General features: G+C 42.0%; 1 protein-coding gene and 1 pseudogene across 1 annotated transcript; one reads left to right on the plus strand and one right to left on the minus strand.

Annotated features, from left to right (window-relative positions):
• The first annotated feature begins 349 nt into the window (after window positions 1-349).
• Abracl (ABRA C-terminal like) lies at window positions 350-15690 on the plus strand. Its single transcript, XM_021644517.2, has 3 exons — window positions 350-554; window positions 7487-7553; window positions 15136-15690. The coding sequence occupies exons 2-3, from the start codon at window positions 7493-7495 to the stop codon at window positions 15318-15320; spliced, it is 246 nt and encodes an 81-aa protein (XP_021500192.1). The 5' UTR covers window positions 350-554; window positions 7487-7492; the 3' UTR covers window positions 15321-15690.
• On the minus strand, window positions 12095-12219 carry LOC132653379 (small nucleolar RNA SNORA17; annotated as a pseudogene).
• Window positions 15691-17980: the final 2290 nt, after the last annotated feature.

Genomic DNA, 17980 nt, shown 5'->3' on the forward strand with positions numbered 1-17980 from the left:
CTGGCCTTGAAGGTGCAGGTGTTTGCAAATAGAACACTGAGTCTCTCTTTCATTCATTCATTCATTCATTCATTCATTCATTCATTCATTCATGTCTTTCCTTGAGCCTCACACTCTTAGCACACAGAACCCATGTGAGGCACGGTTTTCCTAGGAGACCTCAGTGTCCTCAGGGGCCTTCTCCCCTGTCGGGTAAGATATTCTGGTAGGAAATCAATGCACTGAGCGGCGTGTCCTGCCTAAGTAGGACGGAGAGAGGTGCTGGCACTTTGTGTCCGCATTCCTAGAACCCTGCCTCCAGCTCTGGCGTCTGCTCTGGTTTCCTCCTCTTAGGCGTGTCCTGGGGGAACGGCCGCCCCTTTCCGGAGAGCACTTTGTCTTACTTGCCCCCCACGCCTCTCCTATCCCCCTCCCTCCTCCAGCGCAGCCGTTCTCTTCGCCAGGGCCACTTCCTTCTTCAGCCTGCTCCTCCTCAGGGCGCGGAAGCTGAGAACTCGGTTCAGACCCACGCGGCAGGCATCAGCTCTTCAGTGAAGAAAGAAGCAACCAGAGAGGTGAGAGTCCGAGAAGAAGGTGGCCCTGGGGAAAGGCTGGACCCGACGCTCGGGAGGCCGAGCCCCAGGTGGAGTGCCGGACCCGGGGTGCCGAGGTGCAGCTGCATGGGCCGTGGGCAGACGCCCCCTGCGCCCCATTCGGCCGGCACACTTCCGCACTGGGCTCACGTGACGTTTTGCCGGCCGGGGCGGACCGGGAAAGGAGCAGCCCTAACCGCTGTTTGCAGCAATGCAATGTGTGGGTTTTGCACTTGGCGAAGGCTTGCGGGGGTTAGGGAAGTGGGGCGCGGTTCTGCAGAGCCGGGGGTTGGGGGGCTGGAGGGAATCCCGGAGGAATGAAGTGGCGCTAGGACAGTTCCTTCTGCAGTGCGGAGGGCGAGTGAGTGAGGGAACGCCGGACTCCTGGGGTCCGGGGCAGTGCCCTCGAGTAGGCTGGCCGTGGGGGACCGAGGGAGGATGAGTTGCGAAGACAAAGGCCTTCCTGATGGAGCCCTTGTGATCCTGGGCTCTGCAGTCCTGTGCCACTGTTCAGGGCTGAGTGAATGGTGCACAGGATTTGGGGACCTGTATTTGGCAAGACCCCAAACTTGTAGGAGCATGACCAAATATGGAGTACGCTCGAGCGAGCAAATACGGAGAAAGGTACCCACCCAGTCAGCCTTTGACCCACGCCAGCTGTTAGTGATAGAAGTGAGACCGCCCAGCTGGCCTGTAAAGTTGGCTGCCGGTTCCCAGGGGAGGCAACTCCAGTAGGCTTTATTTCCTTGGCCTATTGTCTCTAGAGTTTTAAAACATAACTAGAGAAAAGCTCCTGACATATCTTTCCAAACGTGTATTGATGGAGCCTTTGTAGCTTCTGCCACAGCCCTTCTCTTTGTGAGTCCCACCAAGACAGCTTAATTAGAGTCTGTGACAGACAGTTAGACGGCCCCGGCTAACATCTGCCACTGCCAATCTTCTGGTCCAGCAAACAGGCTCTTTTTTCTTAGGGTTGCTCTGCTCATGACCTCTCATTGTTCTTGATCTCTCTCACTCCAGCCGAAGGTTCCTCTCCTGCTTTTAGACTGCCATGGGTCTTCCAAAGATTGTATAATGTGAAGATTTTCTTCTCTGTTCCCTCTCAAAATAAATGACTAAATGACAAGTTGTGTATGCAGTAGTAAACCTATTATTCTATTCACAGGGGTACAGACAGGGAGCCTTTTCTTGCTTTGTAAATGCTCTGCCTTAGTAAGTACTCAGTATATGATATTACATAAGAATACACTGTTACATTAGTTCATTTGCATAATAGCAAAAGAAGGGGAAGAAGTGGCAAAATGATATGTGAGGAACAGCATTTGTGTGGCCTTAATCATTGTGAGCCTGTTTCATTCTCAATAAAGTGGGTACTAAGTTCTTAGAATTTCATGAATTAGGGTAAGTGAATGGTTCAGCAGGCACTTGCTGCCAAGCCTGATGACCAGATTTTGATCCCTGTGACCCACATGGAAAACCCACAAGTTGTGTCTGACCTTTACATTCACACCTTCTCAAAATAAATAAATGTAAAAAAGATTTTTAAAAAGAATTATGAATTAACTCAGATAAGGAACCTGTTGTGTAATTAATTATAAAGAAACACCCTTTGCTTTCCCTTCTTAAAACTGGATTAGTGCCCATTTTAATGTAAGCAGTTATGCAGAGGGCCTTCCTCTTTGTTTCTTATTGTATAAATCTAAAGTATCTTCCTGGTGTCATTTAGAAGTAGAGAGTGGGAGAGAATTATGTTGAAGAGACAAATATCCAGGCAGGAGACTCAGAGAAGTCTCTAACCTTGGTGAGGCATTCATTGTTTTCCCTGGTCCCACAGATCCTTACTTCCTGAAATGAGGCAGTTTTATAGAGAATTTTTATATGGCTTGAAAATCTGATCGAGTCTTCTCATAATGTGTGGGTGTTATGCCCAAGTCTCGTGGACGCCAAAGACCACCAAGGAGCTGATTCTGATGCAAATGCAATAAGGTCTTTATTACAAGTTCGAGCTTAGACCTACACGTCACTGACACCGCCCCGAGCTCAGGGAGAGAGAGGTTTTTATTTAGGGTTACAGCAAGGTTTGGGGAATTCCAGCTTGGCAGTTCTATGATTGATTGACATTCAGCATATATCATGTGTCCGGAGGCCCAAACTGTAATTGTTTTACTCATCCTATTGTAAAGAACACTTGGGTAAACTTTAGGTATTGACTGATTAGATGTTGCTGGGGGTGATGGTTAAATATTACCAGAGGTGAGTGGTCAAAGCACGTTTTTCTGGGTTTTTCTCCTTTTTGAAACAAGTTTATGCCTAAGACAGAGTTACCCTTAAGATGGAGTTTCTTTTTCAGAAATGGGGTTACACAGGCCTCACATTGACCCCCCCCTTCATGGTCATGTGAAGACCCAATCATGGGTCTTCCAGATTTACCCTTCCATAACGGGATCTGAGTATCATTTTCTATATCACTCCAAAGCATCCCTTCATGAAAGCTACCAAGTGATTTAAAATGTAAGGCCCAAAGGTAAAAATCAAAATCAAAATGAGTAGGGGTCCCAGCAGGGTAGATATAAGGGTGGTAAGCCAAGGGGAACTATTATACTAGGATTCAAAGCATCCTCTGGAATCCTCTCTTTCTGGAGACTTTTTCTTACTCTTTTAGGATTCCCTAATCACTTCTGAGTAGTTTACATAAAAACAACATTCCTATCTAGGGGCTGCACACAGCCCGCCCTGCTGTAAAAAACAACAGATTCAAGCCCCTTCTGTTTTGCTACACCTCTTCTGTCAGGGAATCAACTTTTTTTTTTTTTCTTTTCTAAATCAGTGATTGGGTTCTCAAGGCATTGAATATCTTCATCAGTATCTGCCTTTAAGTTGCTATAATTCTGGCTTTGTACAGCCAGTGCTGCAATACCGGTTCCTGCTCCAGCTAAGCCAGTCCCCAGAATAATAGCTAATGTCAAGGATAGAGGTTTTCTCTTATATCTAGCCAGTGTAACTGGTTCCTGAAGAGGGCCTGGACCACCTCTTCTTCGGGGTAGTAGGCAATTTGTGGGACTAGTTGGACTAGCATACACAAATCTTGAGTATGGTTAAGTGCTATTCCATGGACACATTTGGCCAACCCCATGGAACATGCCCACCGTGCCAGTGTCGGAGGCACCAGGTACTTGTTTGTCTGGTCAGAGGACAATTGCAGTGTGTAGTTACAGAGGTGCTGATGGGAGGATGGCACAAACTCCCCACATAAACCCTGTCCTGCTGCTGACTGAAGGGTGAGTCTTTCACCCTCCCTTTGCTGCCATTTGCACACATTGGGGTTGGCAGAGAAGTTGATAGTGTTGTTGAGAGCAATGCCCTCATAACAGGGAGATTTAAATTATAGCATAACCAGCAGGACTTTGTAAGGTCTGATCTGGAGTCATTAATTACTTGGTATGTACTAAGCTTCATAGACCAAAGAGGATCTGTCTCTTGTGTTTTTGGATTTCTGTCTACTTTGGTGGAGCCCAACTGGAGAGTCACTTGGGGCCTAACAGTAGTGAGTGTGGCGGGGGCCAACTTTCTGGTATGTCTTTTGGCATTATAGGAACCCATTCCTTATGCCAGGGAGCTGTCTCCCCAGCTCTGGGATTGCAGTCATAGGTGCTACTGTACCCAACAGTTTTATGAAGGTTCTGGGGCTCCAACTCAGTAACCTCATGCTTGCAAAGTAAGTATTTTACCAACCGAGCCATCCTGCCAGCCTCCCAATCTGCTCTTCTGTTGTACCTGTTCATCCAAACCAATAGAACAATACCAGACAAGGCTATGTATATAAGTACATTACAAGGATGTTAGTTATATTTGTTTGTTTTTAAATATCAGGTTAAGCTAACTTTTTGGATCAATTTTTTTTTTTTTTTTTTTTTTTTTTTTAGCATGCAAGTAATAGAAAATCATATAAATCACTACACATTACAAATAGGAAAAATACCTTTGGTTCGTATAACGAGAAGATTCAGGATCGGGCACAGGCTGAGTCATTTTTATGCCTAAACTTTCTGCTGGATTCCTAGCTGGGCCTTTCCACAGGGTGACCATTTACACCAGGGTTGTAAATGCATGTCTTAGAACCAGTGGAGAGGGTGTTATTTACCAATAGTCCAGCAAAATCTTCAGGCTGAACTTGATTATTTTGAGAGCACTTGTCCTCAAACCTCCACACGTATGCCTGCAATAAATCAATGTTTAAAAAAACATAAAAGGAAGAAAATTATATGAATTGATTAGGAACCTGATGCGTCTAACCAGTGCTGCTGACTCGGTCGCTTCTGGAGCAGAGAGTAATACTCTGTTCACATACATGGACTTAGAGTAAAGGGGGAAGTGCTGCTCCAAACTAAGCTTAGACAGCATGTGCCAGCGTGGGAAAACAGTACTGGCCCCTCAGAACAGCAGCCGGTCACCACTGACGGAGACATGCTTACTTCCTCCATTATCCTTGGGGAATATTTTAGCTTTTTAGTGTCACTTTAGAATTGTGCCTTGAATTACATAATCATGCCTTCACCAACACGAGTATACCTAATATAGGTGGACAGTATAATTTTTTGATAAGTTCTAGAGGATTGCATTTAATTGAAGATTTTGCATTTTACTGCAATGTCAGCCCCTTCAGTTACAAAATGCTCATGCAAATAACAGCAGATGGTAGTGGCACTTTTGATTATTAGCTGATAGAAAATGTGGTGTCCCAATCAGTGTCATTTAAGCAGGTGGTATATGCTTGTAGATGTCACTCTTACTTTAAAAGCTACCAGGGTTGGTCTCCTTGGTTTGCCTGTGGTATATATGCAAGATTAGAGTCTTACAACAGCATAATGCAGCCATGACCAACACCCATTGAAGCAGGACAGTCTCCCCAAGCATGGGAGCTAAAATGTTATGCTCAGGATGCGAGGCTAAGAACTGCACTCAGGGTCAGCCGCTTTCGACCCAGAGAAGAGCAAGTCTGATTGCATGTGGGTTGATGCCCCAGGTCCCGCCTCTGAGAAAAAGCTATCGGACGGGTCTGATGCTCTTTGAGTGGATGACACCTAAATGAACATCGGTACAAAGTCCCAATTTATTTCTAATATCAGAGATCAGACCTCTATTCTTGCCTGATGCGTCTAAAACAAAAAGGGGGAACTGTAGAGAGCTGCGTAATGCCGCGCCTTAAAGATGGAACTGGTTTCCGCCTTTCACCTTCCCGATGGTGAGTGCTCTCTGTCACAAACAACTCCACATTTGGCTAAGGCTGAGGATCTGGCTTGCTTCCGTGTATGTGGACCTATCTGCATTGCCCACGTGGCACACTGGGGTTGGCTACCCAGAAGCTATTTAAGCTGTGGACTGGCTTTCCCCAGGGTCAGAAGATTGTTCAAGGTTCCTGAATAAACTGCATTGAAAAAAAAAAAAAAAAAAAAGCTACCAGGACTTAGTAATAATCCATATGGATGAAGTTGCTTCTTCCAAGTCATCACCTTAAAGAAAACAGTAGCAGAACTCCGGCTTGCTATTCACTCTGCATAATTTCTCTTTTGAAAGCAGACTGAATAGATGCCTTTCCTGCTCAGCTGCTCATACTTGCTCGTCTCTGCTGGTGGTGTTCCATCCCCTCATCCCTTTGCCTGTTCTCATTAGTTCATGTCAGCATTTGTTTAACCTCTCTTCTTGGTGCCAGGCTTGATAACAAGAAGTATTTAAGTCAGATCCCTGTGGAGAGAAATTTGCCTTCTAGTGAAGCAAGCCCAGAAATCAGTAATTCCACCTGACTGAAATAAAGGAGGCCTACAGTGCTATGGGAACACCCAGCAGGGGAGCTCTCCTCAGGTTAGGGAATGCTTTTTGGAGGATGTTACATCCAAGCTGGGATGTAAGTCTTATTTATAAGACTTAGAAAAGGAATGGCAATAGCTTGAGCAGAAGAAAGAATGCAGAGAAGGCTGGCAGTGTTGCCAGGGATATTTGAGGACTAGAAAGACTCATATAGCTGCAGTTTAACACTCAAGTGCACAATGGAGGAGCCTGGAACAGAGGTCAGGATCCAGCTTGTGAACACTTAGCAAGCCACAGGAGGACTTAGCAAGACTTTGCAGGCTCAGCTCTTATTTTTCTGGACTCTTCTTGATGGGAACATGAATGAACCTCCCTACAAGCAAGGCAATGCAGTCAGTTTTCATCGGCAGAGTCCGGAGTAGGGTAATGTGCCAGTGTGTGAACTGGACGGCATTACTGCACTGACCTGAAGGGATTCAGGTGGCTTTGGCCTGAGTGAGCCTGATAGAATTAGCTCTAGACTTCAGGCTCCTGAAGAGCAGGGAGCGTATAAGTATAGTTTATCCTGAAATCTCCATTTCCTAGTTCAGGACCTGCTTCAGCTGTGCCTTGTGCTTTCTCCTTTGTTTCCACAATATCCGGTTCCTCTTACCTTTGTATAGAGTGCCCTTTACCATTTGTCTGCTTGAGCCACCTTCCCTGTGATCTCTAATGTAGGGCCTTAGACCCACCATCGGAGAGTGCTTGCCACCTTGCTGCTCACTGGAGGCCTTTCTCTGCCTTGAGAATGTATCCTGTTCCCATTTACAGTTATGGTGCTTAGCAGGGATGGGTGACAAGACTTGTATGGAGTAATACTGTTGTCAGGACAAAGGCCATCTTCTCTCTAGTGGCCAGTTTTTGTCACAAGACAGGGACAACCGAGAAGGAAGTTCTGTGAGTAGAAGTATACTGAGATATATTTGTGCACTAAACTTCATACATGTAGAAAATGGGCATGGTCAATAATAGTGACAAATCCTGCCTGAAAAAGAGAAAGGCCTTTTGGATTGCTGTGTACCTCATGGAGTATAAAAGTGCCTGTAACATAGACTTCTTTTCTCTTTCAGTCAGCAATGAATGTGGATCATGAGGTTAACCTCCTAGTGGAGGAAATCCATCGCCTGGGTTCCAAAAGTAAGTATTCTAATGCAGAGTGAATGTTTCTTCTCAGTGTACCCCAAGACTGGCATTCTCGAAATGCAGTTCAGGACTGAGAACACAGTGACACACTTTGCCCACAGCCTAAGGTGGTAACCCCCATCAGGGGATGTTTGACACAGGGATGTTGGGGTGTTGGGTTTCTGAGGCAGAGAATGGTTGTGATGTTTTATTAATTTTTCAAGGTAATAAAGTATGTTCACTTCAGTTAAATCCATTTACTAGTAATAATTCCATTTTACATGAAAATCAATGAAATAATTTTAAAAATTTATTTATTTATTTACTTTACATCCCAATCGCAGTTTCCTCTCTCCTTCCAGTCCCTATTTCTTACCTCTCCTCACCCCTAATCCATTCCTTCTTTTCCTCCCGAAGATATCAGCCAGTCTTGGCATATCAAGTTGCAGGAAGATTAGGGTTATCTTCTTCTATTGAAGCTAGATAAGGCAGCCCAGTTAAGGGCAAGGGATGTGAAAACAAGCAAAGTTAGTCAGAAACACTCCCTCTCCCACTTTAGGGTCTCACATGAAGACCCAACTGCACGACTGTTAGATATATGTAGGGGTCCTAGACCCGTCCCGTCATGCTCTCTGCTTGGCAGTTCATTGTCTGTGAGCCCTTATGGGCAGAGGTTATTTGATTTTGTAGGTTTTCTTGTTGTGTCCTTGACCTCTCTGGCTCCTTCAATCCTTCTTTGCCTCTTCCACAGGGCAAAGAAGGATTGAAGGAGTTCCCCAAGCTCTGCCTAATGTTTGGCTGTGGGTCTCTGCATCAGTTTCATTAGCCAAGATTAGCATAGTAAAAATGACAATGCTACCAAAAAGCAAGCTATAGATTCCAGGGCAATTCCCATCAAAATTTCAATACAATTCTTTACAGATCTTGAAAGAACAATACTCAATTTCATATGGAAAAACAAAAAACTCAGGATAGTTTTATTATTTTTTAATTGAAAAATCACTGAGCTTTTTTTGTTTGTTTGTTTGCATTATAATCTGGCATTTGCATTATGTTGAAATGTTTTTGTTATTAATGTCCTTGTTTTCTGCTCTATTTTGCTACCATTTTATAAATTTATAACGGACTAGAGACTTAGATTGAAATTATAGTAAATTGTTGTGTTAGGCCTTTTAGAGAAACACTTGCAGAATGATTCTACATATTTATAGAAAAGGGGTTTTATTAGAATGCTTAAGGGCTATGGTCAAACTATTCTAACAATGGCTGCCTACCAATGGAAACTCCAAGAATCTAGTAGTTGTTCACTCTGCAAGGCTGGTCTTCAGTATACAGCAGAATCCCAAAGAAGTAGGCCCTTATGCCAGTGAAGGAATGGACTTACTAGCAAGAGCAAGCAAGCAAAGAGCAAGCTTCCTTCTTCCATGTTCTTTATACTGACTGCCAGCAAAAGGTGTGACCCATATCAGTGGTGGATCTTCCCATCTTAAAAGATACAGATAAAAACTGGGTCTTCCTACTTTTTTTTAAATGGTTTTTCAAGGCAGGGCTTCTCTGTGTAGCCTTGGCTATCTTGGACTCACTTTATAGACCAGGCTGGCCTCCAACTCAGCCATCTGCCTGCTCTGCCTCCTGAGTGCTGAGATTAAATGTATGCACCACCATGCCTGGCTTAGGGTCTTCCCACTTTAAATGATTTAATTAAGAAAAAAAAATTTTCTCGCACATGTGCCAAGCTGTTAAATTTTATTTTAGTTAATTCTAGATGTAGTCAAGTTGACAACAGCCATTACAGTTGTCTTTAATTTCTCCAAGTTTTTGGGGTTGTACAATTCTCAACATAAAAGTAAAATAAACCAACTTTTAAATTTTCTTTCTTTTCGGTGTCTTTGTCTTCAGTGGCCAAGCAGCTACTCTGATGACAACAATGTGTGAAACTGGTGTATTGATGCCTTTCTCTTAGGTTGTGCTGAGACGGTTGTACGTAGAGCATGAGGTGTTGCTACATTTGAGATGTACAACGATTTGAGAGCATATTGAATATAAGAACAATGGACATATTCAGCAGCAACTAGAATAATAGAATTCAATGTTATAAATTATCACATAAATGAAAACTAGTGTTTCAGAGTATCTCATAAGCAAACACAGCACCCTCGTAATCTCAGCACTGGGGAGGCAGAGGCAGGAGGATCACAAGTTGAAGGTCAGCCTGGTCTGTACAGTGAGAGAGAAAAAAGTTATGTCATTATAGCTTAATTCTTTTTAGAACTGCTTGCTTATGAATTACAAAGTCTTTAAGGATAGATGCACTCTAAAAATCCTAATGAGCTGTTTATTCTTTGTGTCTTTTGTATTAGTTTTCTTTCTTTTCTGTGTGTATGTGCTTGGCTGTGTACATGATGTAAAAGCCAAAGGTTAATCTCAGGTGTCACTCCTTGGCTCAGCTTTGAGTTGTTTTTGAGACAAGGTCTCTCATTGCGGCATGGGTTCACTAAATAGACTAAGCTCACTGGCTGGTGAGCCCCAGGGTCTTCCATCATCACTTCTTCTAATGTGGGTTCTGGTAGTTGAATTCAAGTTCCTATGCTGGCCTGGCACGTACTTTATCCATTCAGCTGAATCCTCAGCATTTGTGTTTGTTTTTTTGTTTTCCAGAGACAGGGTTTCTCTGTGTAGCCCTCGCTGTCCAGGCTGGCCTTGAACTCACAGAGTTCCGCCTGCCTCTGATTCCCAAGGGCTGGGATTAAAGGCGTACAACATCACCACCCAGCTTGTAGTTACCACAGATTTAGCCATGGGAAAGCAAGATGTTTAATACCAGGACACACATCCTATGTTTTATAGTTTAGACACCTGATGAGGGTCTTTCCAGGCTCAGATCTAGGTGCTGGCTGGCTTCAGTCTTTTCTGGAGGGATTTGAGACTGCAGGTCCATACCACCTTTTAGTTCACTTTATGTTCTGGAGCTGACTGCATTCCTTGCCTCAAGGCTCTCTCTCTCTCTCTCTGTCTTCAAACCAGCAGCAGGTGAGAAGTCAGGTGCCTTTACACTGCCGTACTCTGCCATCTCAAGAACTCTTCTGATTCTATTAACTGGACCCAGATAATCCAGAACAATGCTCTGTTTTTGAGCCCTTATTTATTTATTTTTTTAGAGCCCTTATTTAATCACATTTGAAAAATTCACAAGTTCTAAAGATTAGAACATGAGTGTCTTTGGGTGGCATTATTCCCCCTGCCCCCTTTGGTAGTCCTGGGGTAGAATTCATGCTCTCAGACATGCTAGGCAGGTGCTCTACCACAGAGCCAGTCCCAACCTCCTCCTCCTCTTCCTCTTTTCTGATCATTTTATTTTGACATAATAACTGAAATGTTACCCTAGAGACATATGGAGGTGTTGTGGAGGTCACAGCAACATGAGTTTAATTATCTTGTCACTGACTGATGCTGCTCTTCCATATGTGACAAGCCTTGCCAAAGTATAAGTGACATAGGCATGTTCTTTTTTCATTAGTATCTTAATTGATGAAATAGATAACAATTGATGAGGCAGTTGTCAGGAAGAAAAAAAGGCTTAGTAGACTGTGAAGTCCTGGCATTCAGTTCAATATAGTTCCGGTGCCATAGATTATTGATAACTGTAAAGCTGGGGACATTTACTTGGTTAAGCCTTGAATCAAGTGGGACTTGGAAATGAAGTGCAGGCAGGTTAGTTAAGGAAGGGACACATAAGGGTGAACTTGGAATGGGAATGAATTGATGTTTGTGTAGAACACTGAGAAGACATCAGAGAGTGTAATTTTTATTAGTATTTTAGATCCCTAGTCAAATAAACTAACTCCACTTTTCTCTTACCCTTCAGTACACCCACTGGATACAAATCTGGGGAGTCTCATTTTTCATAGTTGCACTCCTACTTGTTTTCCTCTCCTACAATCTCAGGGTCTCTCTAGCTCCAATAGGATCACATTACTTAGAATTAGTATGTTGTTTGGCTTGTTTAGAGCATAGTTGCAAAACTTTGTAGGCCATTCCTATTCATGTCAACCTGCTGTTCGCTGGACTTGGTCGGGTGAGCTGGCTTTAAAATTCTAACCTTTGCACACCTAAAAGAGTGTCTTTGTTTTACTTTGACACTCTGAAGTTCCACTTCAAAATGAGCAACTTTATCATTAGAAGACAAGATAATTATCATAATATCCATGTGTATGAAGATACTTAAAAATTTACAGATTCACAAGGACACCTTGACCTTTTTGTTGGCAAAGGATGACTTATTGAGTTGGAAAGCATATATGGAACTATGTCATCTTTTGACATGTTATAGTTAATTATTAAAGTTGAGCCTGGAGTTATTTTGACTAATCTACATATGATGTATGAGCTCTAGCTGGAAATTGATGAAGGAAATGATATATGTTTCTTTTTTAAAGTCCAAATCTTTAAAGTCTCATTTTTTATCCAATTAGAAAAGAAGAACTAGAGAATATGATTGCTTGGAGATCTAAAGTCTTTCATTTTCTTGAATACCTATTTGGCACAAATGTAGAGATAACAGAAGAAAATAGAAATTCTGTCTCATAGGTCAGAAAACTGAGGGTAGACATGGACTCTCTCCTCTTTGCCATCCGTTGGCATGTGACACAGAAGCCACACCTACAACGCCTCTAGGGGCAGGTACAAACTTTTTATTTTCTTTTTCCCGAAACAAGGGTTTCTCTGTGTAGCGTTGGCTGTATTGCACTCACTTTATGGACCTGTCCAGGCTGGCCTTGAACTCTCAGAGATCCACCTGCCTCTGCCTCTGCCTCCCTGAGTGCTGGAATTACAGGCATGTGCCACCACATGCTGCTAGGTAAAAGCATTTTCAAAAGAAGGTAAAACAGAAACATGGACTCCTGTCAGATTCTCTGGGAATGACACTTGTTCGTCTTATACTTTCTGGGTGATATGTGCCTTTTGTCATGGTTCTCCGTCTTGGTTATCCTTATTTATGTAATAGTAATGTTTCAGTAATTCAGACAGTTTTTGCATTTTAAAGTCTCTAAAACAGAATGTATCTTACCGTTGCTTTGCTTTAACTTGGCAGTTTATTTGGATATAAAGTAATGGTACTTCTCGAAACCAGTGTTTTTTGTTTTTTGTTTTTTTTTACCTGAAATGAGGATTGAATATGTTTTAATGCCTATAAAGTTCACTTAACAGTTCTGGGAACATAGCAAGTACTCAATAAATGTTGTCACTGAAGTTTATGATGCGTGCTTTGATAGACACACCTTCAATTTAGTAAGAAGACATAACTAGAGATGGAGAGAATTGTGGAGGATGTCTCAGGAAGGTACAGTTGACTCTGCTCAAGAGTAACGGATCTCGGTAGGGAACTGTGTCTGTGATCCTGGAACGTGGGTACAGTTACAGAAGCCAGATCTCTATGGCACCTTGGGCAAGAACAGACAGTTTATTATGACTAATTCCAAACATGGGGTGAAGTCACAGAAGACCAAGCAAGCACTGGCTGCTCAGCCCAGAGGGGCCAAGAGAGGCCATGTTCTTCACTTTACTTTGAAGGTGCCTGAGGACCGCTATAAGAGTAACACAGGATAGTATTTATCATTCAGTGTGTTTTATTTACCACCAGTGGTATATTGGGGACAAAAATAGGAAAAGGAAGACAGTAAGGAGTAGCCAGTTACAGCTTAGTTGCCTCGATGACAGACAATTAGAGAAACAACTCAGCAATACATGGTCATTGAAGATGAGTGGATGGAATTACAATGACACTATGAAAGCGTAGTTACCTGGACACTCATCAGACTGAAGGATAAGGGAAAAGGAGAACTCTGCTTTTGGTGCTTCCAAAGGGGGAAAATTGGGATTTATTATTGTAAATTGGGATTTATTATTTTGAGAACTTTTAACTTTACTGATGTCTATTAATCCTGGTAACAGTCTTGTCAAGCACATTTTTACCTTCATTTTTTGGATGTAGTAACAGAAGGCCATTGCTTAAAGGCTGTCCAAGGCTACCTAGCACCTTTATTTATATCCAACCATCAACAGCTGCTTAAACGGCAGATCTACTTTTCATCTACCTTATTTTATTTTAAATAAATATCTTATGAACTGACATCCAAATGAGATAATCCTGTAAAAATAATTTCTGGGTCTCTCCACTGGGAACTGAGATTCAGTGGCCATAATAGGTAGAAGAGTGTGGCTTGTTATAAGCCATTCCCTGCAACCCTCACACTGAGTGTGCTCACAACATGCTCTTTCCCTTCTATTTGTTGTCTTTTTAAATCTGACAACTGACAGAATTTTGCTTTTATTTATTTTTCAGAAATATTTGTTTTAAATTTTTTTATTTTTAAATAAAATGTATCTAGATGTTTTGCCAGCGTGGTCTGTGCACCTCATGCATACCTTGTGCCCATGAAGGTCAGGAGAGGACATCAGATCCCCTAGAACTGGAGTTACAAATAGGTATGAGTTCCTAGTGGGTTCTAGGATTTGACCAGTGTTCTTTACTGATGAGCTATCTCTGTAGTCCCAGATAAAAATTTTGAAAATCAAAATTGAAAGAAATGTATCTACAACCTTAGTACCATAGCATATTTGCTTTTATTATTTATTTACTTTTTTAATTTGAGAAAAGTTCTCACAGTGTAGCCCTGGATAGGTTGATTTGCAATTATTAGTATTATTATTATTTACAATTTATTCACTTTGTATCATGGCTGTAGCCCCCTCCCTCATCTCCTCCTGGTCCCACCCTCCCTTTCTCTTCTCCCCATATGCCCCTCCTCTAGTCCACTGATAGGGACTATGAGGTCTCATCATGACTGTCTGGATACTCTTTCTCTGTGGCCTAGTAAGGCTATCTCTCCAGGGGCAGGGGTAATCAAAGAGCAGGCAACCGAGTTCATGCTCCTGCTCCCCTTACTAGGGAACCTCCATGGAGACTGAGCTGCTCATGGGCTACATCTGAGCAGGGGGTCTAGGTCCTCTCCATGCATGGTCCTTGGTCCATTCATCAGTCTCCCCAGGCTCCGCTGGGTCCAGATTTTTTTGGCTCTGTTGGTCTCCTTATGGAGCCCTTGTCCCTTCCAGGCCTTTCTATCTCCCCGTTCTTTCACAATTTGGCTATGAGTCTCAGCATCTGCTTTGATACCCTGCTGGGTAGAGTCTTTCAGAGGCCCTCTGTGGTAGATTCCTGTCCTGTTCCCTCTCTTCTCCCACTTCTGATGTCTATCCTGTTTGCCCTTCTGAATAAGGTTTCAGCCTCCTCCCTAAGGTCTTCCTTGTTCTTTAGCTTCTTTAGGACTAAAGATTTTAGTATGTTTATTCTATATTATATGACTAATATCCTGGATAGCTTGAAACAAGGTGAATGTGGTGCCTCATTCACCTTGTATAAGTGCTTTTTTCTGTCCTTTCAGTCTTTGTTTAGAAAGCACATTGTGTTTATTCTGCTACTTCAATGTAGGAAGAGGGTTAGTGTTAAATTTTAATATTGTTTGATGTTTCCTGAAGATATTCCAGGTTTGCTATCTGTAGAAGCAAGCATTTACTAACCTTGTGTTTCTCCAATTAGATGCTGATGGAAAGTTAAGCGTGAAGTTTGGGGTACTATTCCAAGATGACAGATGTGCCAATCTCTTTGAAGCACTAGTTGGAACTCTGAAAGCTGCAAAACGAAGAAAGATTGTTACATACACGGGAGAACTACTTTTGCAAGGGGTTCACGATGACGTTGACATTGTATTGCTGCAAGACTGATGTGGTTTGCATATTGTGGTATGTTTGGTAAACTGGAATAATTAAGTCAAAAGACAAGCATAAGCTTCATTATATGTTTTTATAGAACTTTGTAAACAAAGGGGACTCATTGAGAAGTCCTGTTTTTATACCATGGAAAAAAAAACATTACACTGTAAAATAAGCAAAACCTATTATTTTTCTTAAGGTAATTGGGAAATGTAGGAAATAAAACATTTTTGGAGGTGTGAAAGGGTTTTTGTCTTCTTAAATCATTCTTAGACAGTTTCTACAGGCACTTGACATTTTGTCAAAGCAGGAAGCAAACCGAAGACCAGCTGCCATGAGGAATGTTACGTTTATGTAATAAAAACATGTAATTGCCTATAAACTTACTGATTCTGTGTTTTGTCATTTAAGTATGAATGTGCCTCTTACAATTGAGTTCTTGTTTCAAAATTAGGTTATTGTAATAAAAAGGACCTTAATTTTAGAAAAAAGTTAAAGCCACAAAATTAAACAAATAGGAATGACTAATATTATTTGATGTGGATGCAAACTTAGCCCTGAGTTAGGGGATAAGGAGACCCTCTCCACCAAAAGAAAAAAACAAAACAAACCCTTTTTTGTCTTCCAGTTAGAACAATACAGGACCATCTGTATTGTATATTGCAGTCACAGTACAGAATTGAAGATGGTGGAGGATAACAAGCAGGTAAAAATCAGTGAAGGCACAGTATGCAGAGTGCTCCTCATAGAGGAAGCAGAATGTGCAGGAGAAGTGATAGGACTGATTATTTAGAGAGAAGAAGGCGAGACAAGTAAGGTTGATGACTGTAGCAAAGGCAAGGGCGTGTATTAGCAAGGCATGATCTTGTGAAAAGTAAGCCATGAGGCTGCTTAGGAAGGACAGTTAGGGAGAGAGGGTTGAGAACTGATAAACTTGTTGGAAACTCAGAAACCAGAAAGACAGGAATCAACCAAAATTGGAGTCAGAAACCAGGCATAGCAGCACATACATGCAAAACTCAACAACTGGGGTTGAGATAGGAGGATCAGGAATTTGAGGCCAGCCTGGGGTACATAAGGAAGTCCTATCCCAAAAAAAAAAAAAAAAAAAAAACAAACCAACAAAGGTTGGAACATGGGCTTCTCATGATGAATGTGGTATTTTTGTGACATGATGGTCAGAGCAGGTGCCATGGCACAGGTGGTTAATCTCATGGTAGGTAAAAGAATTGGACCAGCAAAGAAGAGTTATATAGAAGGAATGATTAGCAGAGGCAAAGAAGAAATGTCTTTTAAGCCTATTTTTTAAGAAAAACTAAACTCTGGAGAGATGGCTCAGAGGTTAAGAGCACTGACTGTTCTTCCAAAGGTTCTGAGTTCAATTTCCAGCAACCACAGATGGCTCATAACCATCTATAATGAGACCTGGTGCCCTCTTCTGGCCAGCAGGCACACATGCAGGTAGGACAGTGTATACATAATAAATAAATAAATCTTAAAAACAAACAAACTAACCAACTAACTAAACTCTAAAGCAGTTTTCTGCTCAAACTCAAATTTGTTATGGCTACTTACCATGTGATTCTTCCCTTCCTGTTTTTGTTTTGTTTGTTTGTTTGTTTTAGACTGGCTGGCCTGGAATAGACTTCCAGGATTCTGGCCCCCTAATGCTGGGATTAAAGGTGTGATCCGCCACCACCACCTGACTGATCATTTCTTTTGTAACCACTTTATATATGGATCTTAGTTGGATCATTCAAACCTTTAACTTTCATTTACTTAAGTCAAATTGACAGTGAAGTTTGTCTTTCTTGGCCACAAACTGAATTCCAGTTAGTCACCTTAGTAAAACATTCGCCTTGCTTTCCCATACAACCCAGGACCACCTGGCCAGCGTAGCACCATCCACAGTGTGCTAGGCCTTCCTACCTCAGTCACTAATCAAGAATGTGCCCCATAGAAAAGCCTACGTGTCAGTTGGCCAACCTGATGGTTGTAATTTCTCATCCCTCTTCCTAGGTGATGAGTTTGTGTTAAGTTGGCAAAACTAGCCAGCACAGAAGAATTCTTATCGTAGAGTTGTCACTTCATAGGAAGGCATAGAAATCCAGTACCTTGAGGAAAAAAGTCAGTCTCTAGATGTGCACTGCAAAAGAAGTCTGGAACATTATTATCTAAATTTGTTTGTTTTTGAGAAAGGGTTGCTCTAGGTTAACAGTCCTGGATGTCCAGGAACTCACTCTGTAGACCAGGCTGGTCTCAAACTCACAGAGATCTGCCTGCCTCTGCCTTCCAAGTGCTGTGATTAAAGGTGTGTACCACCACACCTGGTGCTGAATATCTAAGATATAACAATTCTAAATTTTGTCTTAACAGTGGGTCATAAAGAACTGCTAGAAACAAGCTGATAGGCATTAGTAATTATGCAGTACCCTTTTCAAGTTCTACAACAGCATCTTATGTATTGAAAGTATATGGCAATCTAATTGTAGTTTGTTGTCAATATGACTAACGGCTGTTAATTGAATATTGACTAAAGATGGATACATATGATTTTCACATATGCAAATTTCCTTTTGTTCCCATCATAGAAAATCCAACCATGCCTTGGTGTCCTGGATACTTAATTAAAAAATAAACTAAAAAAGTTGATTTGAGGGACTTATTTGAAC

This window comes from Meriones unguiculatus, chromosome 3, assembly GCF_030254825.1.
Source record: "Meriones unguiculatus strain TT.TT164.6M chromosome 3, Bangor_MerUng_6.1, whole genome shotgun sequence".
NCBI classification, from domain to species: domain Eukaryota; kingdom Metazoa; phylum Chordata; class Mammalia; order Rodentia; family Muridae; genus Meriones; species Meriones unguiculatus.